The sequence below is a fragment of the Molothrus aeneus genome, chromosome 3 (genome assembly GCF_037042795.1).
Source record: "Molothrus aeneus isolate 106 chromosome 3, BPBGC_Maene_1.0, whole genome shotgun sequence".
In the NCBI taxonomy this organism is placed as follows: Eukaryota; Metazoa; Chordata; class Aves; order Passeriformes; family Icteridae; genus Molothrus; species Molothrus aeneus.
This window is the reverse complement of record NC_089648.1, coordinates 98,203,647-98,230,048: the sequence shown is the minus strand read 5'-3', so window position 1 is coordinate 98,230,048 and position 26,402 is coordinate 98,203,647. Positions and strand designations below refer to the sequence as shown.

Here is a 26,402-nt window from a genome sequence, read left to right as displayed (position 1 = left end):
CTCTTTGAAACATTTGCAAAATATGTGAACGTTAGGAATATCTCATGGTTATGTTGAATGGGATGGGTGGCAGCTGCTGGCTTTTTTTTTCCTACCTAACCTTAAACTGTCATCTGCTGTTTGAGAATACCTGTCTTTGTTTTTCGCAGTAACTCATCAGAAATGTTAGGATACCACTCCACATCTCAATTTTTTCAGTAGTGTTACATTGTGCAAAACCATCTCAGTGGCTCTTTGCTGGACTTGTCCCACTGTGTTCCAGTTGTCCTTATGCTGGGGAGCCCAAAACTTGAAAGTCCTTTCCAGGTGGTGTCTCACAATTGCTGGATAGAAAGAAATAGCCATTTCCCTTGGTGTGCTGACTGCTGTGATTCTGACACCCGGATTGCAGTAGGCCTTCTTGGTATGGATGCATCACCAGTTCATACTGGGCTTGTCCACCAGGATCCCCACATCATTTTATGCCAAGCTGTTTTCCAGCCAGTCAGTCCCCCAGCCAGTTCTGGTGCATAGGGTTACTTCAGCTCAAAGTGCAAGATTTTGCATTTTGCCTTTGCTGACATTGACAAAGTTTAGCCTGTTATTTCAGCCTGCTTAGGTGCCATCTCAGTTTTGCAGAGGCTCTTCTGTCCAATCTTCCAGTCTGTTCAGACAGCATCAGCTCCTGAGCTGGGCTTTGGGCATAATTCTGGGATCTGAATACTCATCTTCCACTATTATTAATGGACATCTTGGACACAACAGACTACAAAACACAGCTTTCTAGTAATGTTAAGGGTAGAGAGTGGAGTAATTAATTGGAAGCTGGCAAGCTTCCCTGAAACTTGTTATTTAGCTGTCTGTTAAAATATTGGCTCTTTTGTCATGTACTTCAATTAATTTTTTCATACTAAGTGCTTTCTACTTGTTTTATCTAGCTCTGAATTATTTTGGCCCTGTTTCTGCTCCTTCTGTCTCTTCTGTTCTCTGCCATTTTGGCATAGCTTTTTCTCCTCAGCACCTTTCTTTTAAATAAAGAGCAGTCAATAAAAAAAACAACATTTCACAGAAAAATATTCTTGACCATCTTTTTCCCTCTCATTCTGTGAACAGGAGATCTGCGTGGTTCGCTTTACCCCGGTAACCGAAGAAGATCAGATCTCCTATGCATTGCTGTTCGCCTATTTCAGCAGTAGAAAACGTTATGGTGTAGCGGCCAATAACATGAAGCAAGTGAAAGATTTGTACCTCATCCCTTTAGGTTCCTCAGATAAAGTCCCTCATCACCTTGTGCCTTTTGATGGGCCTGGTAAGTACAGCTTGGAATTTGGAATTTTATTATCATAACGCTACCTGAAGAAGTTGGCAATAAGAGGAAATGAAATTTTAAAATGCTATTTTATTCAAATATGAAATGAGTTTTCTATAGTATTATTATAATAGTTTCCTTGAAAAGATAATTATTTCCCCTTGCTAGATTATTGTGATACTTCAAAGATGAAAATATTAGTGTTTAACAACCTTGTTTTATGTCTGCTACCTTCTTTCTCTAACACAGGAGGCTTTGTAGGTTTCAATATCAGTAAACTGAGTCACACAAGTAGACTGTGGTAGAAGGCATAAGTTCCAAATTGATACTCTCAATTTAAAATAGTATTTTTCATTATTTTAATTGTTTTTATCTTTTTTCTCAAGTATTCCAAAGTTCCTTACAAAAAAATACATTGAAAGTTTAAAACATAGATGGGCAAGGAAGAAAAGGTCTTGAAATGGCACTCACTTGATCTGTGTACACCTGAGTTACATACATCAGTTTATCTTAGTTATAAAAATTAGTGGATAATCTTTCTTTTTGAGATAGGCAGGGCCAAAATGAAGATAGAATGAGCTAGAACTCTTTTTTTTTGCCATTATATGGAACAAAATAGATGGTGAGGAGATGGGTAATAGTATGCCATAAGGGAAACATTTCTGAAGTTGCTCCTGGTAAATCTTGGAAGAAGTATGTCTAATACAAATTGATGAGGAGACTTTTTGTTTGCAAGTGTTCTGTTTACTTTTTTTTTCCCTATTATACTTTGCTACCACTGCTACCATGTTGTAGCTGAGTTAGACTGATGTTTAACTTCCGTGCTGATTCTGATGAGATTCGATATCCTATCTGTCTCATATTCTCTGTTTGGAAGTTATAGTGTGCTTGAACCAATCTTAAGTTGCAGTGCTTGAAGTCATACTTTTAATACTGGAAATACATATTTTTATGATTTTAAGTATTGTTAATGTTTAACATGACAAGCAGAACAAATTCAAATGCCATAAGATTAATACTTTGATAGTATATTTTAAGTATATGGGGGTTATTTTTGTTAAAATTATTGCCTTATCCAAAATACAAAGAGATGATAAATTGCTGTTGCAATTTTGTACAGGGATTGAAATACATCGACCAAATTTATTACTGGGATTGATAATTCGCCAGAAGATGAAGAGGCAGATTACTGCTGTTTCAAGTGTAACCAGTAGTTTTGCAGATGAAGCTGCTGAAAGTACCTTGAGTAGCTTGCCACCAGAGAAGAAAATCAAGCCAAGCAAACATGAAGTCTCACATCATGATTTGGCACTAGAAGAAGAAGAGGAAAATAATTTTTTTAATTCCTTCACAACTGTGCTACACAAGCAGAGAAATAAACCACAGCAGTCTAATACAGACGATGCTCCAGCAGTTATTGAGCCGTTGGTGGAAAGTACCAAACATGAACCACCAAAGCCTCTCAGGTTTCTTCCTGGAGTCCTGGTTGGATGGGAAAATCAGCCTTCAACTCTGGAGCTAGCAAATAAACCCTTGCCAGTTGATGATATTCTTCAAAGCCTGTTGGGCACGACAGGGCAGGTGTATGAGCACAGCAAGTCAGAAGCAGGTCCTAGTGAAGACATACCATTATTAAATGAACAGGCAGCCTTGAAAGAAGAAACCATGGATGTTGCTGATGTAACTGCTGAAGCTGGTGAAGCAAAGACTGGTTTGGATGATCCTCAAGAATCCACTAATGCTGCTGCAACTGTGGATGCAGCAGCTGTAGGGACCTCAAGTTCTGCAAGAAGTACTGGTTCTTTGATAGGGCTGACTCTTAAGGGAAAACCTCCAGATGTCTCCACAGAAGCATTTTTAGCAAATTTGTCTGCTCAGGCACAGAATAAGGAAACTGAAGAAAGTAAAGAAAATGACCCAAAGCGACAGATACCAGACAAAGATAGTGTTGCACAGGAAGTTAGAAGGAGCACAAATTCCAGCTTTTCTTCCTCATCAAATTCAGGAAAAAAGCCCAGTGAGAACAATGTTAATGTAGGCTCTGCTGAAGGTACTACTGCTAATACCTCTAAATCACCACCATTTATTAATCTTAAAAGAGACCCACGACAGGCAGCTGGACGAAGCCAGCAGACTAATATTTCAGAAAACAAGGATGGAGATGTTAGCAGAAATGAAGACCGACAAAATGCTTCAGGAAATGATCAAGGAGAACCAGAGAATAAACAACTTTCTGGAGAAGGGGGCTTAAACCTGTATCAAAGTGAGGCACAAACCAATGAGACACCGTTCAGTTCAGCTGCAGCTAAGGCAGATAACACAGTTGCATCACAAGCAGAAGATACCAAACACTCACAGGAAGATGGATTGATGCAAAACATTGAAACAGTAAACTCATTTAGAAGAGGACCAGCCGCAACTTCATCTCATTTTGAAACTGAAAACTCTTCTCGTTCTGAATTTATTTCCAAAGTCCCAAGCCCTATTGCAAGTGGCAGCTTCTCATCTGTTGGACCTCCACAGCAGAATTTTCAGCATTCTAAATCTAATCCACCTGGATTTCAGTTTCAGGCTCCTGCACCTCATAACTTCCCTCCACAAAACAACCCTATGTTTGGATTTCCTCCTCATTTACCACCTCCGCTTCTTCCTCCTCCTGGCTTTGGTTTTCCTCAAAATCCAATGATGCCATGGCCACCAGTAGCTCATTTATCAGGTCAGCCACAGTATGCCGGACCCATTGCACAAGGGCTACCAGTGGCTCACAAACAATCAAGATTTTTGGGACCAGAAAATTTTTTTCAGAGTAAAGACAGTAGGAGACCAGAAAGACGCCACAGCGATCCTTGGGGCAGAGAAGAACAGCATTTAGAGAGAGGATTCAGTAGAGGAAAAAATGATCGACAAAGACCTTACAGTGAAACCCATCACCAAAAAAAAGACAGACATGAAAAAGAATGGAGCAATGAAAAATACTGGGAGCAAGATTCTGAGAGAAACAGGCGCAGAGACAGAAACCAGGAAAAAGAGAGAGAGCGGAAGAGTAGAGAGGAAGGACAGAGAGACAAAGAAAGAGCACGATCCCCACACAGTGATAGAGCTGCTGATGGAAAAAGCCCCAGAGAGACTAGAAATCCAGAAAAAAAGACAGAGAAGCCTAAAAGTGATGAACAGGCTCATGAAAAAGATAAGGAGAGGGAGAAAAGCAAAGACAAACATAGAGAACGAGAAAGTGAAAAGAACAGAGAGAGACATAGGGACCACAGTGACAGAACTAAAAGCAAAAGGTAAAAAGATGCAGGCAGTCTTTTAAAATCCTATTTAAATAAACTGTTAGAGTAATGTTGTAAAACTTTGTATGACAAAAAAAAAGAGAGCCTGCTAGGATTGTGCCATCGTTTTTTATTCTGTGTTGGTGTTTTGCAGAAACAAGTCTGTGTTTTGGTACCGCTCAATGTACCAATACTCATCCTTTTTTTCATTATACCAACTATCGCTAGAAGTAGGAGTTTAATATTTTAAAAATTTTACATTGCTGTATATTCAAAATTTTAAAGATTTCTTTTTATTAATATGCAATAAAGGCTTAGGAATTTTCTTAGCTGAGGAAGTTGGCTTTAGTCAAGTCTGCAATATAGTTGCTGCCTTTGGTAATTTGTGCTCTCTTCTGTTTTAAGATGCCCTGATAATTTTAAAGGTCGTTTTCATACAATACCCTTGTTTTTAAATTGCACTGTTTTTAAAGACTGCAGCAAAGCCTCAGAATCCACATGTTACAACAAAATGTAATATGTTCAGTGGTGTGAAGAGTTTGGGTTTTCTTTTAAATTATTCAGTAGTACAAAAAAACCTCAAGTATATTTGGTTATATTATATTTCAAGTTTTTCCTAAGCATCTGAAGCAGTTTGTGACCAGAAATTGGAAGGCTGAGCTGCTCGAATGTTACTGCTTTAAACTGCACTTGTTTTAATAAGAAAGCATTTCTAACCTAAATTCTTGAAAATTATTTGTAGTAGTAAATTCATTTCTCCCACCATTTTCCCTGCTTCAAAAACTTGAATACCTAAGCTTGTACATTACTTTGTGTTTTGCTATCCTTTTTACTGTAAAATGTAAATATTTTAAGGGATATTTTGATTCTAAAATGATAAAACTTTCTCACATACTGTGTGTGTTTGATTTCATAGCTGTGAAACTGTAGGCTAAATGAATACAGAAGGCTGAGTCACAGAATGCCACATTTGTTGTACACTTTATAGCTCGGTTTGTTTTGAGTTTTGGAGAACAAAGAGGGTGGAGAAGGGCAAAAGTGTTTGTACCCGTGGGACTTCTGGTAACTTGGTATTTTGTGGACTACCATCCAGCAGTGCCAAACAACATGCAAATGTGAAAACAAAATCACCTACTCTTATACTTTTTAAAATACACTGGGCCTCCTATTGAGTCTGTCAGAAACAACAAAAATATTCCACCATATAAAGAAAAACTGAGGTTTATTGTTCTGGTTTTCAGTGTTTTGTTTTTCCACTTTGAGTACACAACCTTACTATGCTGCTGACAGAGCATTTTGCACTTTGCTGTAGAAAAGACTCTTCTTTCCAGAAAAGTCTTCCCAGTTTAACAATATCGTAATTGTTAGTTTTAATTATAAATATATTTTAAGGTAATTTTTTACTTTGATACCTTGCAAGTAACTTCATGGTCAAATTGGCTAAAATTTAAAATATTGCGCTGAATAAAGGAGGTGGTAGACTTTTATTAAGTGATGTTTTTTCAGCTCATCGTTGACAAGACTAATTTAAAAAAATCCTCAGTAGCTAAAAGCGACATTCAAACATCTTTAAAATAAAACTAGTCTTTTCCAAATTAATTCCATGGTCTGTAAAGCAGTAGTGCTATTGAATATATCTGGTAGTAATATACATGTGTTTTGTTGTTTAAATGTTTGCACTGAGTTCTGTAGGCACAGAAATGCACCAAAGCATTGTTCTCATTTTTGGAGTAAGTTTTAAATTGACAGCTCTACATATGAAGATTTTCTTTTGATCCATTCAAAAGTAGTCTACTCCAAGGTCACTGGTGATCTGCCTCTCACATGTGCATCCATCTCTGCTCTGAAAATAAACTGGAAGCAGTGAAAATTGCAACTGCCTGTATGGAAGGGATGGGAATGCTTTCTGCCAGAACTACCAGAAATAATTTGTTTAAAAGAATATGTAAACATTTTTCAAGTTTGCTGAGTGCTTTGCCACCTGCCTTGTGTATGTAAAACCTGAAGAGAGCCACAGTAAAACAGCTCTTGAGGGAGAGTTTTGTTTAGTGTTTAAGTTAACAAACAGCAAAAGTCTCCAGGATTTATTCCAAGGATGTGCATTAGTGTAATGGGAATAAATCCTGCTACTACAAGAATAAAGGATTTTACTTTTCCATTGCCTTCAGTCACTCTCCTTCCAACATTTGTGTTTGCTGGAAGTGCTCTGATTACTTGTTCCTTGTTTTACACCAAATCACTGCTCAGATCACACAAGGCAGTGTGGACTGCTGAGGAACTGGCAGTACACCAGAAGCCCCAGAGAGAACAGGATAAACCTTAAATATGCTCCCTTCTCCAGCATCACGTGGCCATAAAAGCCTCTACCTAGATGAAACTGAAAGAGAAGAATCTGGGACAGCTCAAATGTCAGGTGGGCTTCATGAGCTGCCTTTTCGGAAGAGTTGCAGAAGCTCTGTTGCATCAGGCTGATCACTTGAGGGCTCAGAGCAGCTGAAGAAAATAGAATGAACCTCACAAAGATGTTCGCAAATGCCTAATGAAACATCTTGGGGTAGCTCCCATGCACCTCAGTTATCTTTAAGTCGCCTGTAACTGACCTGACAGTGCTTTCATTGCTACAGGTTAAGTATGGTGATGTGGAAGCAAGTGTGTGTCACCCAGGTTTAGGTGCTTATGGCCTTTGCCCTACAACATACACCCCATCCTCACTTCCCTCTCCACCCCAAAAGAGTGACTTGTTTCTGACAGGTATATGCTGAAGACTTGCATTCAGAGAATTTCCATGCAAGGAGGTAATGGTTTGTTATGTGCTTTTTAGCAATAGTAAAGTGAAAACGGAAAAGATACAAATCAATCACTATTTATTTTTATTTAATAATTTTACTAATTTAGTAAGCCAGCAGTCAAATGAGAAATGTAGATGCCATCGTATATTATTGGTATGAGCACATTAAGATAGATAAAATTTTAAATTTTTTGTTGCTCCCTAAAGCAGAATATAAGACAGCTTTATGAGAAGGAATTGATTTTTTTGTATTTATGTATGAACAGCTCTATTCACTTTTGAGATTATCAATTAATGAAAAATATATTTGCAGAAATTTGGTTCACTATGGCCAAAACCTCTGTACTCATAAATTATTGAAATGTCATTTAAGGGCATATAAACCAGAAAGGTATAGGTAAAGTAAAACAGTTCTTGGACTTTTTAAAGTCTTAAGAATAAAAGTTACTTGTAGACAGACTGCCACATTGCAGTTATAGATCATTAAAGCCAAAGGTTTTCATGTAGTCAAATAGGGGAGACCTCTGCTGGAGAAAACCAGGAGGCCTGTTTTCTCTCTCTAAAATTATGTATGTTTTTGCTCTTTAAATCATTCTTTAGGAGTAATATTTTAGCAGACTTAAGAGAGTCTTGACTTCTACCCTCTTACATATAATACATACAGGATGGACACAGATAGGGGAGTGAGAACAACTTTATTACCTAATTAGAGTCTTTTTGAGCTTAACAAGTAATTATAGCTGTTGCATTTTTTTAAAATTCTCATTACAATAAATGAGGGTTTTGCCTCAAGCACACTGTTTCTTCCTCCACCAATTTCAGTTTTTAGACTGGATCTTAACATTACAAAATAAACATTTTAATAATATTCAAGAGTTGGAGAAACAGGTAACAGTTTTCTGTTCTCATAAAGCAACAAACAACACTTGAATGATGGTTGGCTTTACAAGCTAATCCCTACCTCTTTGTTTACAAAACTATTTCCAACACAATAAAGAAAAAAACCCCTCAGACTTTCCCATTATTTTAAGGTAAATGCTAAAGAGTATATATAAATCTATGAGGAAAACAATTGATCATATTTTATATGTATATGTTATTAATACTCCACATAAATTTGTCCCTTATTATTTTTTAAATGCTATCCTGTGTTGGTTGCTGAGTCATACATTGCCAGCTAACACAATAAACAGGAGGAAAAGGAATTTTACCTTTTTAATAGAGTCTCGGACAGTTTTTTCAATTAATTTCCAGAATTTCCATCATGAATGTTGTATCCTTCTGCTTTCATTAGCTGAATCTTTTTAGAATCTTGGAAGAGCACAACATCTTTAATCTTACCAATGAATTCCTTCTGGAAAAGCCCTGTAGTGACTATATTGACTTTCCTGCCAATTTCAAACCCACCAAAGTAACAAATGCCACCGTAGTTTAAAGCAGTGTATTTTCTTTGTGGGTCAATATCTTCAAAAAGGATTAGTTCCTCATCAAGATAAACCTTAACACAAGTTTGGTTTTGAACTACAGTAGTGAAATGCCATCTTCCATCAGAACAGGTAAAATACTTTCTGTGCATTAGAGGAACAGAGATTCTTTCTCCAAGATTAATTACAACTTTTAAAGTTCCATTGGCAAGACCAATGGCAAGGAAGTCATTATCTTCATCTTCACTTTTTCCCATCCACACTATTAAGCCTTCAGTTTGATTGGTAGTAAAATTTAAAGAAAGGCGGCTGTACTGGAGGTCTCTTTTTCCATAAAAAGGATCTGTGTATTTAATGTAGGAGTTACCAACAAACTTTGCTATATAAAATTTGATTTTGTTATCGCAGTACTTACCTGTCCAGCCTAGTGCACATGCACAGGTATATGAAAATGAAGAAGGTTGAGGAATACAAAGTGCATGAGACCCACACATGTTTTGTGAACAGTGAATGGATTGTTCACACTTGGTCCCTGTCCAGTCTTTTGGGCAAGAACAAGAAAAGCCTGAGTTTACAACTTGACACGTTCCATTATTTTTGCACATAGTGTAACCACAATCTGTTCCATCACAGTCACCAATGTTGGCTCCACCCTTGGGGTCAGTCACGGTAAGATTCAGTTCCCTGTTGTTTATAACCATTTCTCGAATACAACCAGTGAAACCTGTGGGCTCATTTTCTATTGCCATTGGATTAACAAGGTTTAAGGAGGATACCCCTCCAACAAAAAAATCTGAGTGTGTGTCTAGTGCATTCATTCCAGGACTGGCTTTTTGAGTAACGTTGATACCATCCAGGTCCAGGTAGCCTTCATTACCAACTCTTCCTGCATTAAGTAAGTGCCATGTATTTCCATTTGTGTGGACCTTCTGAAGGGTCTGTAGGATGACTGTTCTGTCTCCAAGGTTGTAGCGTAACTGTGTATATCCATTTACTAATGATATACATAGAAAATCACCTGTATAAAAAAACAGTATAAAATATTTTTAAGTTTTAGAGGGATGTACCAAAGAAAAACATATTAATGATTCTGATGCTTTCATGCCTGCGTTTCCTTGTACCATCATTATATCTAAATCACACAAAGGGAAATGTTCCCTGATGAGCTGCTTTTAGCCTTTTTTTTTTTCTTTCTCATTATTGGAAACCGAGCTCATGTTTGCCTCAAAGTAAAAAGCCCAGCCTTCTGGAAGGCTCTGGTTTTGTGCAAAGACTAGATAACTGAGATAGGAGAAAACAGGATCACTTTGGCATCTAGGAAGTGTGAATCAGTGTTCCCATCGAAAAGAAAAAGGTTTTGCTCAAGTTACAAAGGCAGAAATACTCTCAACTTCAGTATGTTGAATAAAGGCTTGATGGATTTGTCAGTTTAATGAACAGTTTTGTCTGCACCAGACATACTCTGCTTTCCCTGAAGGCTCCTTTTCACAACAGGGATGCTTTAGGTTTAATAATCTGACAACTGTAGGAACAGATATGCTTTTTATTGCATTGTTCTTCTAGAGGCCTTTGTGACAGGAAGTATTAGAAGGGAGTTCTCTCTTCTTGTACTATCAGTGTTTCTGGCCTTATAGGCAGTGTAAAAGGAGAGAGAGTAGCACTTCAAACTGTACTTCCAAGCATGAAAAAGGAAAACTGGGAAAGGTTAGGAAATGGGAGATGGAGAAGTTTGTAAGGGCAGCAGTAGAGCCTAATAGGGGAAGGTGACAGAGAAGCAGAAGAGAACAGTAGAAAAGTCTGCAAATTAAAGTTTTGTTCTCAAATTTTTTGAGGTTTGCCTGTGCAATTTAACTTTTATATCTTACTTTTGGAAATAATAGGCATCAGGTTGTTATCCATTAAACTGGTAAATATGTTTGTTAAATTTGAATGCAAGCTTTCCTAATAGTTACCAGTCCAGTTTCCTTAAAGATTAAACATTCCTAAGGGTGGACCTATCAGAATGATGAAGTTTGCTTTCATGTGTGTTTAATTTTTGAGTATTTCTAATCCTTGGATTACATTGCCTGTTGTGAAATTGAATGGCTTAATTTACTGGAGGCTTGTGAAAGTTGCCGAAATTATACCTCCCTATGCAGGAGATGTTCAGGTTGCCATTTAGGCAGGCTAGAGATGTTTTAGTTGTATTAGTGGCTGTAGAGCACATCATGCCTCACCTTCCCTGCTCCAGATACCCATGGGAAGAACAAGAAAAAAGCTCTTCCTTCTTTCAACTCTGGTGATAGCAGAGCACTCCCTTTTAGCTTGCTAGTTCCAGTTGTGATAATCTGGTTTACTTCCCTGTATTTAGTGTTCTTTTCCAGGACCTTCCTTGTTTCTTTTTTTCCAGAAAATTAATATAATTTCCTTCACTTGAGATCTCTCCTGCTTAGTGATGTGGCTTTGTGTGCTTGATTTTTCAGTGCATATTTTGAATGCACTCATCTTGCTTTGTTTCAGCAGTGTACATAACTTGCTTGTCTATGTCTTTTATCAGGCCCTCAATCCTAAGGTGGGAAAGGAGCATGAGGAAAAGCTTCTGAGCTACCTCTTTGGCAGCCTTCGATCCCCTCTCCTTCCTGGACATGCAGACTTGTGTAAGGACACAAGTACTCATATTTTGCTGTCTAGGAAGGAGGAAAACATCTGACCAGGGTTGCTGTTGCATCTGACCTGTAACCAAGACCCAGAGAAACTGGCAGTTCTCCAAGACTTCCTGGCCTGCAGGGGAGAGTTTTGGTGGCTTTGCACATTTGACAATAATCCGTTTTGGAATCTTATTTAATCTTATTGCAAGAAGAAATCTGTGTTACTGAATCTGCTGTCTACAGTGTAAAGAGGTTATTGCTGAATACTCTATTCTGGCACAAATTCGAAGCTTCACTTCAAACTGGAGTAACTTCTTCTGCTACTTTTGAACAAAAAAATTACACTTCCAATTTCACCTCTCCTTGAGGCCTTTCTTACTCCTCTGGTTAGAGCCTATCTTTTCACAAATGACTTTCCATTTTAGTTGTTGGCAAGAACAACAGAGTGTTGAGATAAATTTTAGAATCTGAAAGTTGATCCTAGGGTGCAGTCAGTATTTCTCCATGAAGTTTATCATATCAGAGGTACTATTAGGGACAACTGGCTGAAAACATCTTAGAACTGTTGTGCAAAGTGCTGTGTGTTCACTGTCCAAGAAACTTCCTCTGAAAGTGAAGGGAAATGATGGCCTTGTCTTTGATGCTTTTCAATTTAGCAACCAGTAATATTTTCAACAAGGGATCTCCATCTGCCCTGTCTCTGAGGGCCAGATTGCACAGCTGGAGCCTGCGGAGGCCGATGTCTTCATAGGAGTTGTATCACCAGTTTAAACAAATGGCATTCTTGCCACTGATTTTCTCTTCTCGGTCTCTGTGTAAGAGACCAAGAAGCACTACAGTTTTTACTATTTCAATTTGATCATAGCTCAGACCTGCCTCATTTAACCTGTGGCCAGAGACCTTTCTGAGGAGGTTGACTTTGGTTAAGCATGAAGGAGATGACATTCTTAGTTTTTCCAGCACTAGACTGTACAGCTGGTCCCTGCTTTCTTGAAAATACAATTTACACATAGGATACACAACTTTGCTTCTGTTTTTTTAGATTAGCAGCTCATTTAATATGGGCTATTAATCTCCATCAGTGGTGTCATTAAAAAAACAGACTCCTGAGACAGGCACTCACAGCTGTTCTTTTGTTCTGCATGCAAGTCTTTGCCCAACCTGTTGGATGCAAGGAGCTATAAGGCAACCTGTGTCAGTAAGGCTGAATCTTTTTTCTAAGTAGGCTGTTGTAGCTTAGTTGGGCCTTGAAACTGCAACATGTCATGACCCTGGGCATTGAACAAAATTATTAACAACATTTAGTTCTCTTCTGATGCACCTTCTTGCCCCTGTAATACTCCCTGTTTCAGTAAAACAGTGATTTTTTTTTTTTTAATAGCCTAAATGCTAATTCCCTTCTTCTCAAGGGAAGGGAATTTGTAGCAGGTATTGCCTTAAGGAAGAACCTGTTCTGGAGATAAAACAGCACTTCTACCTGCAACTCCTAGTTCAGGGTTTTCACCAAGTGACTGAAGATCAAAGCTGCTCTGCCGCAGAGTGGATTGTCTGTATTTCATATTAGAAGCCAGAACTCCAAAGCAGGGGTGAATTTTTCTTCATAACTTTATTTTCACATTTTTCTTATGTGTATAAATCTCACCTGTTCCTGTACGGGATGTCAGAATTCCCAGAAGGCTGGTCAGCCCTGTGTCTTGAGCAGTCAGTTCCTCTTTACTGGGAGATAATGAAAAGTCTCCTAAAAGTACCTCCAAGTGCTACTGTGAGATCTGGATTATCTGTAGTACTATCTTCTTATATGACTTCTTATGATGAATTCTGAGTGGATCACAAAATTTTTCAGCTTGCTACTACTATAAAAATGTATGTAAGTCTCTTCAACAAATTGGTTGCAGTCTCACAGTCAAATTTTAAATGCTTCCAAATGGTAACAATGCCTTTTCATGTTCAGTCTTTATCTGGAGATGCAGATATGTCTGTATACCCCCATTCTAAGATCATGCTCAAGCAGTATCAACTCTCCATGCTTCTATGTTACCATAGGAAACTCATGTACATCATAATTTGTCTAAACTTGGTACAGTTGGAAATGCATTCTAGGAAAATTGCACTCTCTTTGGAGATGTCCTATTCAGGCCAGAAGCACCGAAATAAAAAATGTAATTTTCAATTTACACAGCTGTGTTGGGCAAAGATCTCTGCATTTACTGCTGACACTACCGAATATGCCTGATACAGATGTATTTCCTAGGAGGGCTGAACACAGTGTCAGCGTCTCAGCTGACAAATCAGCTCATGCTGAGCTGGAGCAGCATCCGGATGGTATTTTTAACATTTCTGTTTCAAGGTGTCTTCCCCACAGTGACTTCAGTCTATCCTTGTGCTCTGGGGTGTGTATGTAAAGCAAGGCCTTTCTTAACCTGTTAAAAGAGTACCTGAGGTTTTTCCTATGGTCCACTGAAAATTAAGAAGGATTTCCCACTAGTTTGCATGGCCAAAGGAACTTCCAGAACATACTTTTAAGTGACCTTTGTAGTAGTGGATGTAATCTTGTACTCAGTGGCGTTCACTTTTTTGCTGCTATTACCATAGTCTCAGTGATACACAGATGCAAGTGTCTCTGAATGCTCCCTGTGTGTTCAAAGTCACTGATTAGTCCTGGAACTACTGAAGATCTAGATTCCTTTAAGCATGTGTTGCTTGTCTTTTGTCTCATCCTGTGTTACTGAGCAAGAGCCTCTATGCTAAGCTGAAGACAGAAGCTTTGATGAGCTCAGTGTTTCAGCAGCTTCTTGCAGCTTAAGCGTCCCAGGAGCCCTACACTGTGGTTTCCTGGTTACTGAATATCTACAGTCTTGGTTCCTTTAGTTGTTTCGGAGCTCTGAGACAGCACCTCTGGGTGTATGTTTGCAGCCTGTGCCTTCTGTTGGTTTTACCTCACCCTTCTGTCCTCTAGCTCAAGCCCAGAGTGCCCGTTTCTATCACTGTGGTACGGGGTAGCACTTCCTCCACTCTCCTTCCACCATTTTTTTCAGAAGTTGTTATTGATCACTGGCACCATCTCGGTGGCAGGGTGAACATTTGAGGCTTTTATCCTCATAAGCAGTAACATTGATGGGAATCAATCCCAGTTAATGAAACCTTTTACTCTAGGTTCTGCTATGTGCTCATCTTCATTCCAAACTGACCTTGTTAGCCACCATAATGAAGTGCCTGTGTCTCGAGCAGTACTACTGCCTTGTATTGGCATGATGCATCCTGTAACCATCACAGCTCCAAGAGCTATCTGCTCACTGCTCCTTCCTGCCTTGCTGAGCTGAGTTCACATTGCTTTCATTCTTGTTCTTCACAGTTTTCCTCTCATCCTGCTCTCCTGTATGATTTTCCATGGACCTGAACCACAATCTCGTACACTGTCACCCCTTACATATTCTTCCAGGAGCAGAACTTTTCTTGTCTAGAAGGGGTTGAAATAGCCCTATCAGCCCCCAGCTGAATGGCTACAATCTGTGGCCAAGGAAGGTGATGCACTCTGGTGTCCACCTGAGAGGAAACCTAACTGACCAGCAGTTGTCCTTCACATGCCTCCTGAGCATTTCCACTAGCCAGAGTAAGGCCCAAGGCCAAGGAGAGAAAAGGGAAGAAAAGAAAGGGCTATAGTGGGGTTAATGAGGGAACAAAGAACAGAGAAGAGATGAGCCTTTTGCCCACCCTCTGCAGCTTCTGCTATTAATTGCTAGCTGGTAATATGTCAACGTGATTGAAGCTGCCTTCCTTTAAGTTTGTTAACCTTGTCTTTGCCCTTGTCTGAGTGTGTGCATGCAGTTAGGTACCAGCTGGCTGACCAGGTAAAGGAGCTTGTTGCAGCTGTTGTAACTTGATCTTTCACCTAGGGGTGACCATAGCCAGTGCCCCTAACACGCATTTAAAGGAGTTACCTGGATATGCTTTCATGGATTATTATAATTGATTCTGCTCCATGTGTGGAGTTCTAGCTCATGCAAGACTGAAAACTGATGTCAAGTCAAGCCTGTATATTTCTCAAACCAAGTAAAAAAAAATCAGTGTGTCAATAGGTAGAGTTCAGCTTCAGTTTGGAGCACCATCCCATAGCAGGAAGAGCATAGCTGGGATCCAGAGCAACCTTGCAGACAGTGATGCCCATGTGTCTACAAGGGGTGGGCACTTATCTATTTGTAGATTAGACTATTCAGCCTCATCTTTCCAAAATGTGTTTCTTCTTTGTGAAGAAATGTACTGTGCTTCCTTTAGTCATCACTGTCACCCTGGCACATTTTGGCAGCTGGAAGGAGCCACCTTCCTTGAGCAGCCTCAATTTGCCAAACATTTTTGGTTTGCTTGCCAGTGTCAAATGGGTAACAATAACACTTCATATGCAACAGATTTCAAGACAGTGGGGATGTCTGTTCTGTCACACAGCTACACAGCTGGCTGCTAGTTCTGCTTCCTACACTGCTGATTTAGTCCATACAAATGATTCCAAAACTAGTAACAAAGCAGAAATTATGTCCCTGTCAGCTAAGAAAATATGGCTGCGAAGAGAAAAAGACTTAACCACTCAAATTCTTGTTTTAAAAGTGAGTGGATGATCAGTTTCTTTCTGATTAAGAAAATAATACCCCTGCCTTTTAGGTATTTAAAAGTTCTGAATATTTCCAAAAGATTTTAGTCCAGTTCCATTATTCAGTTTTCATCATAAGCAATGTTTTAGAAAATCGTGCAGACATCACATACTTGTACTGGCATTCTCTTATTTTCATGTTACAGATTTATAAACTGAAATGCCTTAAATACCAGGAGTTAAAGTTTTTAGGTTTTTCAGACCAGGTAGGTGACATAATCTGGCTAAAGAGAGACAGAGAACTGCTGTTGCAAATGTTGAGTGTTAAATTTAGCATGAGTCATCCCATTCTGTTTATTGACCTGACTTCATTCTTAGTCACCTAGCATGACTGTTCGTTCTCATCTCTTTGGGGAGCAAACCTTTCCATCACCCTGGCCTGAACTCTGGAATAATGCAGGCAGTCTATGGCATATTCCACTTTTGATAACTAAGGTAAAGCTTCAGTAATACTGTGACTCAACAAAAAAGCACAGCTGCTTTTAAATTGACTTTCACCCAGAGTGCCAAGGCCTCCAAACATATAGAGTGGCTGCTGTGTAAATGGACTGATTTATATACCTTGTTCAAGCATTTGATGGGCATCCAGCAAGCCCTGTCTGAATTACAGGCTGTGTAATCATTAGTTCATGCTTTCATTGGTAAAAATAGAATACACTGCCTTTGAGAAAATGTGAAGTGAGCTGGCCTTCTACAAACAGTGTACTGGACTCCACATGAGTTCCATAGTGTTTGCAGAGTCCTTGCCCAGATGCAGTGCATAGAGCAAGTAGTCAAAAGGGAGGAAAAAAGTTCCCTTGTCTTCAAGTTTCTGAAGTCAACTCACTTGTTGGGTTGGGTTTTATCCCTAACTTGTTATTAATATTGCCAGCCACATAAATTTTGTCAGAATTTGGAAATTATTTTCTTAGGGCCTGCAGAAATCCATAGTACTATACTTAAAGTCAGGATGCACATTCAGAAATAGCTGACAAAGCAACAAAATGGATGACTGGCAATTACAGGAAATTAGGCTAACAGATTCACAGGATGTTTTCCATTTTGTGCCAGTTTCTGAGGTGTTTAAATCTGTGTACTGGAATAGTGATATTTTTAGAGGAATAGAAGCTGGGACCAGTAGATCAACGTCAAAGTAAGGAGACTAAGGAGACTTGCCCTTTCTAGAAAGTTCTCTTATGTTCTTTGGAAAGAAGAAAGCTGGAGGAAAATGTTTCAACAGATGTCTTGTGTTTTTTTCTTCACCTACTAAAGATGTGATTTTATTTTTAATGATGGGAGGATTATTCGATGGTACATGTCCCTGAAGGAAAAGTCCCAGTGTAGTGTTTATGTGGGTGACAAACCAAGCTGATACATAACTGTGCTACTCAGTATCATTGCTAAATTAGCTGTATAGTTAGCTCATTTCTTTAAAAAAATAAAAAGCATTGCCTAGTGAGGGAAAAAATTTTGAATTATTTCCTATTAAAAAGGAATTTTAGAAATAAAATCCTGTGATTTCAGCGATTAATTTATTAACTCTTACATAACTGTCTAAAGAAGAAACTTTATTTGAGTTCTTTCTAAACTAATCTTCAACAGAAAGCTGTATCTCATCTGCTGACAGCTAAGAATACTTCTAGGTCTTTCAATCTAATTCTGGCCTGGATTTGACAGGATTATGTGAAGGCAAAAATAAAAAGCCAGGTGATTAGCTTTTCCTGAGTCTTTCAAAACTAGAGGACAGTAGAAATAAGAAATGTAAATAAATCTCTCTGTATAAGAGGAATTTTAGGAATTTTATTTTGAAATTGAATTGCTATGATTCTAGAAAATGATTGAAAGAAAATATTCTTTCCTGTTTAAACTAAACACTCAGGAATGGCAAGAGAATGAGGGCATGTTCAGGCTACACCACTCCTGACCCAACTTAAACATACTTAGCACTCTCGTTGATGCTTCCAAAAGGTATTTAATTTCACTAGATGCCAGCTGCTTCCATGACCTCTGACTATTCTTTCTGAGAAAGATCCTTTTCTTCTCCTATTTGTCATGGCCCACGTAATGCTTTAGTTTATACGGGAGAGAACAATTCTCAGAATTTGGCCTGTAAGTGATAGAACTATAAAAGATTCATTGTAGAATACAGAGCTCTTTGGTAATACATGTATTTTTATTACAGATGCTCCATATATTTTTCTTTGAAGCTTCTTCTCTCTATGTGGTTGCAATTAGAATAAGGCAAACAGGAGGTGTCAGCAGTGTATGATGCATTATCAACCTGTTGAAACATCTGTGTGAACAGTAAAGTGCCGGTACATTTGGCATATATGTGTTTATATGAATTTGTGGCTGTTTATTGAAGTATCTTAGAGCTTTAGACTTTGAACAAAGGAATGTAAAAACATATGATCAATAATTAACTTGTTTTGTCATATAAAGCATCATTTTTGCATAAACTACTGCTCAATACAAGAGAAGAATCTGCTCTAAGATGATGTTATGGATGACATAATCCTTCTGTTTAAAAACCTGCAATCAACATTTAAATGCAATTGAGTATGGTAATAAAGTAATTACAAAAATGTACACCTTAAAGACTAAATTTTAGAATGTACTTACACTATCAAATTATGTTTTCATGACACAAAGTTTTAGGAATGATAACTTAGTAAAATTTAAAATACTTCCATAAATATTTTATTTAGATTTATTTGTCACTCTGCATATCTGGGAAATGCAGAATTTGCATGTTTTACACGCTGCACCAGCACACTTTTCAACATTATATAATAAAAAGCTACACTTCTGAGAAGCCTCATTTGCTCTGTTCACTTTCACTTAACTTGTTTGATGAGTTTTCATATTGCTTTGGTTTTGGTCATTTAAAACACTGGTCCAGCTCCCTAAAGTGAGAATCTTAGTCTAGCTTCTAAAAAGCTGGCTGAGGTCACTTTCAGGGGGAAGTGCTTTCCTGAACCATTAAATAAGTTCACTAAGTACTTTTTGGCTTTGGACTATCTTAAACTTTGGTTTTGAATGTTTTTTTCTTATGAACTTGATTATTTACAGTTCAAATCAACTGTAAAATACAGTTCTGCATACAGTTCTGTCCCCAGCACAAGAAGGACATGGAATTATTTGAGATAGTCCAGAGGAAGGCCATAATATTGATAAGAGGACTGGATAAACTCCCCTACAAAGACAGGCTGAGAACGTTGGGGCTGTTCAGCCTGGAGAAAAGAAGGCTGTGTGGGGACCTCACAGCAACCTGCCAGCATCTGCAGGGAATCAAGGAAGCCAGAGAGGGACTTTGTCAGGAACTACAGCACAATGAGTAATGAAAATTTGAAAGAGAAAATTTAGGTTAGGTATTAGAAAGACATATTTTACTGTGAGGGTGCTTGGACACTGGAACAGGTTGCCCAGTGGGCTTGTTAATGCCCCATGCCTGGCAGTGTTCAAGGCCAGGTTGGACAAAGCCTTGAGCAACCTGGTCTAGTGGAAAGTGTCCTTGCCCATGGCAGGAGACTTGGGACTAGATGATGTTTAGGGTCCCTTCCAATGCCCTAACATTCTATGATTCTGTGATAAAACCCAGCCGCCATGGGCAGCGAGCTACAGAGACTGAATGCCTGAATCACCCCAATGCACTCCCTTTCTTTTGCACAAAAGTACCTGGCTGTGTGATAGCAGCAAGCTGGAATCCCCTTACCTGACTGAGAACCCAAATGCTGTGCAGTGTAGAACAGGATCCCATCTGGAGAGAGAGGCTGGAACTGCAGTTTAATATGGGTCTTGTGCCGGATATAAAAGGGTGCAAATGACATCCATGATGATTCATTATTTCTGAAGGATGCATCACTAATGGAAATATCTGAAAAATGCAAGAGGAAATGTCTTCTGAAAGATATTTTGAGAGGACTGCATTATTATGGAACCAGTTATTTTGTATGGTTTTTAAATGCTGTACATAATACTTCCCATTCTTCCATTTTCACAGAATAAAAATAACCTAGATACAAAATAAAACTTATATAATAGCAAATCAATGCCATTGTCTTCTGGGTTCCTTATTTTCCTCAACAATCAAGGCTGCAGTTCTAATGCAAAATAAATGTGAGCTTGTTAGCATTCATTTTTAAATAAGTATAAGTGTAAATTTCACATTGTTTAAAAATTGAAATGCAAAATACTGTTGCAGGAGTCAAAATAAACATTTCTTTTCTCACCATACAGATGAAAATCCTAGTGGAGGATTTGTAATGAGCTGCTTTGTGTCTCATAAGAATGTACCTTTTAAGTGGGAAGTATTCATTGATTGTTCCTGAAACTTGTTTTTAGGATAATCATACTGAGATGTTTGATAATTCAAATCATCCTATCTTAGAGTGAAAGAGAACACTCACACAATTACAGTTAGGATGCAATGTACACTTTTGAGCTATACACAACTTATCATTCTGTCTTACCTCTTCCCTCAGCGCTGGTTGTTCATATACCACTACAAAATCAGGCTGGTTCAGTTGCCTTCAGCCAACTGATAAATTATTATACTTTTCTATAATGTTTATGTGACTTGAAAAAATTTCCAGTTTTCCCCGCTGTAACATTGCATATTTGAGATATAATTATCATAGAATCAAAGAATCTCAGAATGGGTTGGCTTGGAAGGGACCTTAAAGATCACCTAGGTCCAACTCCCCTGCTATGGCCAGGGACATCTTCCACTGAGTCAGCTTGCTCAGGGCTCCATCCAGCCTGGTCTTGGGCACTTTCAGACATGGGGCATCCACAACTTCTCTGGGCAGCCTGTTCCCATGCTTCACCAGTCTCAAACATTTTTTTCTTAATACCTAATTTCAACCTACTCTCTTTCAGCTTGAAGGCATTCCCCCTTGTCCTGTAAATACATGCTCTTGTAAATAATCTCTCTAATAATGTTAGTTATTAGCTAATTCAAGATCATGTTAGTAATAGTTTCATGTAGATAAGGTAGTTGTTAGTTTACTGTATTTGTGGGTTCACTGGAATAATCAAGCTACTTAGATATGCAGGGCGTATTTAGACCTGTGTGTGTAAAACTGTTTTTACTGTTTAGTTAAAGAGCAGTGTTAAATGCCTGAGGTGTAAGCGTTGCCTTCTCACTTCTGCATTTCCCAGCTGAAGCTGTGCTGTTTCCCTTCTAAGAGACCAAAGTCTTTCCTCATTTTGGTGCTCCCAATTTCATTGTTTTATGGTAACTTGCTCTCAGTCACATATACCTTCAGGGTGTCCTTGAAGTACATTCTGAGATACCTTTTGCTATCTTTCACACTCAGGTTTTCTGCCCAGCATCTGCTGGTGAGCCCACTCACCACCCAGCTGCACCTTGCTCTGCCTACCACAGATGGGCCTCAGTTATTAGGCTGGAATACAGCCAGCATGATGCAAGCTCTTGTCATTTGTCTATTTGTCACACCACCTCCTTCAGAATAGGGTTCAAAGTGTCCCTGGTGGACAGTGTCCAGCAGGCAGGTGCATCACTGGAGAGGATCCAGATCTCTCACCTGTTATCAGCATAACCTGACCTGAGGATGCCTCTTGAATGGGCAGTAACTGCACAGCTGACCTTTTTATTAATTCCCCCTGGTAGATTACAGATAATATTTCTGAGGAAGGTACATGGATTTGATGGCACAAAATCTCAGTAAGTCTAAAAGTAAGTTGTAATCACTGGAATATCAGTTATAATGGATTTATTTAATGCTTAAATGATCTGAATCAGGCTTTTGATGGGCTATTTTTCAATCTATATATATTTTCTCAAACCACTCCCATCCTAAGTATCACAATAGCTGTTATGCATGCTCTCAAGGCTAGGAAGTGCCTGTAGTAATATATTACATAATGTCTAAAGCATGAAGTTCCTGGCATCTATACTTAAGAGTTCACAGAAACAGAAGTATTTAGAATAGCAATCACCCTCGATGATAAATAGTAATAAAGATTGCTAAACAGATTTGGTGCTGTACTTTACATCACTAAAACTTATTAACACTATCAGGTACAAAAGACAGAGTAATACTTTTTATTCCATATGGATTTTTTTTTCAGTAGGTAAGTCAAGGCTCTCCATTAGTAGTTAAAATCCCTGTATTGATGTCTTCATATTTAAAAAACAATCAATAATAATAATTCACTTTGTACATAGACTTTTTTTTTCATGCATAATTTGTAAGTCAGTCTCCTCTTAGCAGAATTTTGCACAGTGAGACTTACATGTGGAGGAACTGTGCCACAGTGGTCAATCGTATGTGAAAATGTGCTGCTGCTTGAAAGGTCGCCTTAGGCAAAGTGTGTAATGAGGTATCTGAAAGTGTCTATGGCAGATGCAGTGTCACTTTATCAATGACTTTGCTGCTTATGGAGGAAGCCTGGACAATGACTAGTGTGAGAGCAAAATCAGCAGGATTGAAATGCTACATTGCTTGTCATTGGGAGGGATATGAAAGGAAGATTGCTGTGATAAAAAGCCTTGAAGCAGAGAAAGAGGACAAGGATAAAAGATGATTTTATAGTATCAGTCAGAGAAAGAATTAAGTCCATGGTTTCATATTTCAGATAGAGTATTAAAAAATAAGACCCACAGCTTCAGCAACAGATGTCAGAATTCTTTAGTAAGGAAGGTATTATTCTGATTTATAGATATCAAATACGATACTCTATTTAATATACTTCATTCTGGAACTTCTAAGATGCAAATATTTTATTTTCATTATCTATAAAACGTATGCTTATTCCCGATAAATGTATCTTACAAGTGTCAGAAAGTAACATATTTTGCCACAATGCAGCAGGAGTAACTATAGGAAGTACTAGAATAACTTATAATTTTCTTTTAAATGTCCTGTAGATCCTGCAAGTACTGATTATATGCATGGAAAAAATCTGCCTTGACAGGTGCTTGGAACCCATACGTGCACACATATCCCAAAACAGAATGCATTGACTCTACCACAGTGCACAGAGGTGAGCAGGATGAAATTTCATTTTTGCAAAATTGCTTCTATAGACAGACAAGCTTTTAACGTGAAGAATATGACAATTCAAGCTTTTCAATTTTCTTTTATGGCAGGCATATACAAAACTAACACATCAGAGGCTGAGGTACTCTAATGCTGTTTTCTTGGCAGCAAACTTTGTTTTTCACCTAAAATAAGAAAATAAGAAGCTCAGCTAAACTTGCACAAGACAACACCTGTGTCACATATGCTTATTCCTGAGAAACTCCTTGCTAAAACAAATGAGGTAAATGGATGCCTTTGCTGATCCTATAAGCTAAATGAGTAGGATCTTTGCTGTGTAACTACTGCGTTACTCACTAGAATGCTTAGCACCGTGGGATGCATTGTGACTACAGCAGGCATTTACACAAGTACCTCTGTATCTGATTAATGGCTTTGTTTTCTAAGCTGAACACTAGTATCTGATAATGCTACACAGAATCACAGCATGGCTGGAAGGGACCACAGTGGATCACCTGGTCCAGCCTCCCTGCCCAAGCAGGGTCATCCCAGAGCCCATGGCACAGGGTTTGTGTCCAGACAGTTCTTGAATATCTCCAGTGACAGAGGAAATGTGAGTCACTGCTCAAAGGACTGAGGATCTAATAACAAAAGACATAGAAAAAGCCATGTCTGACTCATTTTCTCACTTGGGAAAGCCTGATCAAGCCTCTCCATGCCTGATAGCTGAGCTAGGGCAAGTGAAACATCAGTTCCACAGTGGTGAGGTAGGTGTTAAGGTCCAGCTTGCAAATCAGTCTGTGAGTCGGGGTCCAGATGAAGTGGATCTTGATGCTGCTACACTGTAATTCAGCGCAGGATCATGGGGTATTTAAAGCTGCTCCTGAAGCAATGCAGGAGGAAACTCCTGCTGGGGCTTCTCAACAAAGCTGTCTTTGAGACTCAACACCAGCCCATCCCTGTGGGCTGAGAAACACTCTCAGAGCTTTAAACTCATAATAGGAACTTATATATTGAACTCACATTTAGACACTTTAGGTGCTTTGCTTTAAAACTAGTTCCTACCATTACCTACCTACCTACCTACCTACCTACCTACCTCTGAACATTTTCACAAAGTAAGGTGGCAAGGACATTTTCAGCATATCGTTCATGCTCATAGGGGAAGTCTAAGTTATTTCAGAGTCATCCTTCTAAGTGCAAGTTAGCTGGCTGGATCTTGTTCTTGCTCAGTTGGGTGAGTGGAGGGAATGGTAAGTAGATGATTGAATTTTTATTGGGACACCACATCCCATGATGACATGGCTGACTTGGTGTGGAGGGTATTACCATCTCCTTCATTTTATCATACATGACTTCCACTTGGGTTTCTATATGATGTATTTGAGTAGGTAACTAATTTTGTTCTACTTGACATTTTAAATTATGCAGATAAATATTAGAAATGCACGTTCCCTTGTGCCTGCCATGAATATAAAGTTTACTGGGCTGTTAATGATAAACCTGAAGGCTTAGATGGCCTTTGGGTAAAACTACCTTTCAGGTAAAATTTAGACAACACATTTTATCCTTATGCAACATGAATGCTGTGGCTACTACTTAAACATTTTCTCATGTTGCCACAAATTTTTAAAAAATGTCGCTGGACACAAAGCTTGATGGGATTGGCATTGCTTAAATGACCCAAAGACAATAGTGACAATAGTGACAATAGTCACTTTGACTCAGTAGAAAATTGCCCTTGTGGTTAAACATAGAAACAAAAGTGTCCTAATGGTAACTATGAAACTATGAGACTGTGCAAGTCCAACTGCATTGTCAGGTAAACCCAACATAAGTGTACATGACTGTGTATATAAGGTGTCTTGTCATGTACAAGTTGAGCTAAACCTCACTATGAATTAATTTAGCTTACAATAGTAGTCAAAATAAGTCAAGTAACATTCTATACTGTGTAGAAAGTAAAAAATACTTATAGTAAAAATTATTTCAAAAGTAAAGAGTTTTTGTTCTGTTAGTTTATCAGGTTGTTTCAAAAATTTGCTATACTTTTATATCAGAATAATGGAACTTGACATCAAAATAATATGTAGGAAATTGACTTGAGCTGAATAAACATGGCCCAAGGAAGTTGCTTGCCCTTTGTTCATCAAGGAAATGGCTTTATTGCTTGACAAGTATCTCTTTAAACCAAGGCCAGAACAATGAAAACTCTTTACATTTTCTTTCAGTTCTTCAAGCATTGTATGTTGACAGGCAATATTAGTAGCTATGGAATTCAGAGACTAATATACAGTTGAAGAAGTCTGTTTATTAACTTGTTTCTTTGTGAAAAAGACAGTAGCATTCTGTTATCATGCCTCGAAGTCAAGAAAAATTATCACAATAGATTTTATGAACGTATGTGGCACAAACTATTCCTGCTAAAGAAAATTGCTGAATAATTTAAAATTCATAGAAATACTGTGATGAAAACCCTGTTTATTTTCACCACCGGCAAGTGTTCTCCAATAGTGCCATCTATAGAATCTTTCAAATATTGCACTGCTGTCCCCTTAAATAAGAACATTATCAGTCTCTGTTATCTCACAATTAACTAATCTGAAATTGTAGGTCTTCTTAATTCCTCTAAAAAATTATCTGGGAAATAAATATACTCAGGAGCTATAGAAACTCTATCTTATGTGTAAATATATCTCAATGTGTAATGGAATGTCAGAGGAACTTTATTGACCTAACATTTATTTTTGTTCAAGTTTTTCATAGCCTTTGGTGATGCTGCTTATGACAAGATTAAAGACTTGATTTAATCCATTAAGATAAATGGCAAGAAAAAAAAGAGGTAAGCAATAAATGTTTAGATTCTAAAAGAGTGCTTCAGGGAGATATTGCATGTAGTTGGTGTGTCAATTTTCTCTCTAAATCTCCATTGTTGGCCACTGCTGGAGACAGGATTACTGGCCTCACACAGGCACACAGTTCTTATGAGAGGAATAAGCTGCTAAAATAGAATTCAGCAGAGATTAAAATATAAATGCAGACTGTAATTAAGGATAATGCCTGTAATTTTAATGTTCATATATCTTCTTAATTACTATTTGTGAAAAAAGATATTGTGTTCACATATGTAACAATGTGCTGTATAATTAAGCTACCTGCTGTAAAAGGGTTTTACACTGTTTCTTCTTTCTCAGGAAGAATCATCCTTGACATTTGATCTTGGCCACTGTTTCTCACAGTAATAATCACAGTGAAACCAACAAGTCTACTATACACTTGCAGGGGAACTGAAAAAACAGGTCCTTAGAGACTTCTCCCTCTTCAGAAGCCCTTTGAGAGATCTAATTACAAAGGTATTCATTGGCACAAATGGAA

At 38.3% G+C, this 26,402-nt stretch overlaps 2 protein-coding genes across 4 annotated transcripts in view; one reads left to right on the top strand and one right to left on the bottom strand.

The window, feature by feature from the left end:
- PHF3 (PHD finger protein 3) overlaps positions 1 to 6,716 on the top strand; it is a 51,798-nt gene extending 45,082 nt beyond the window's left edge. For all 3 annotated transcript variants that reach the window (XM_066547463.1, XM_066547466.1, XM_066547465.1), the window contains exons 14-15: positions 1,093 to 1,288; positions 2,409 to 6,716. In XM_066547463.1, coding sequence (XP_066403560.1) covers positions 1,093 to 1,288; positions 2,409 to 4,579 — 2,367 coding nt within the window. In that variant the 3' untranslated portion in view covers positions 4,580 to 6,716. The remainder of the gene's footprint in view (positions 1 to 1,092; positions 1,289 to 2,408) is intronic.
- A 1,308-nt stretch (positions 6,717 to 8,024) lies between these two features.
- Positions 8,025 to 26,402, bottom strand: part of EYS (eyes shut homolog) — a 723,503-nt gene continuing 705,125 nt past the window's right edge. The window contains 2 exon segments of the mRNA XM_066547467.1: positions 8,025 to 9,790; positions 19,736 to 19,897. Coding sequence (XP_066403564.1) covers positions 8,592 to 9,790; positions 19,736 to 19,897 — 1,361 coding nt within the window. The 3' untranslated portion in view covers positions 8,025 to 8,591.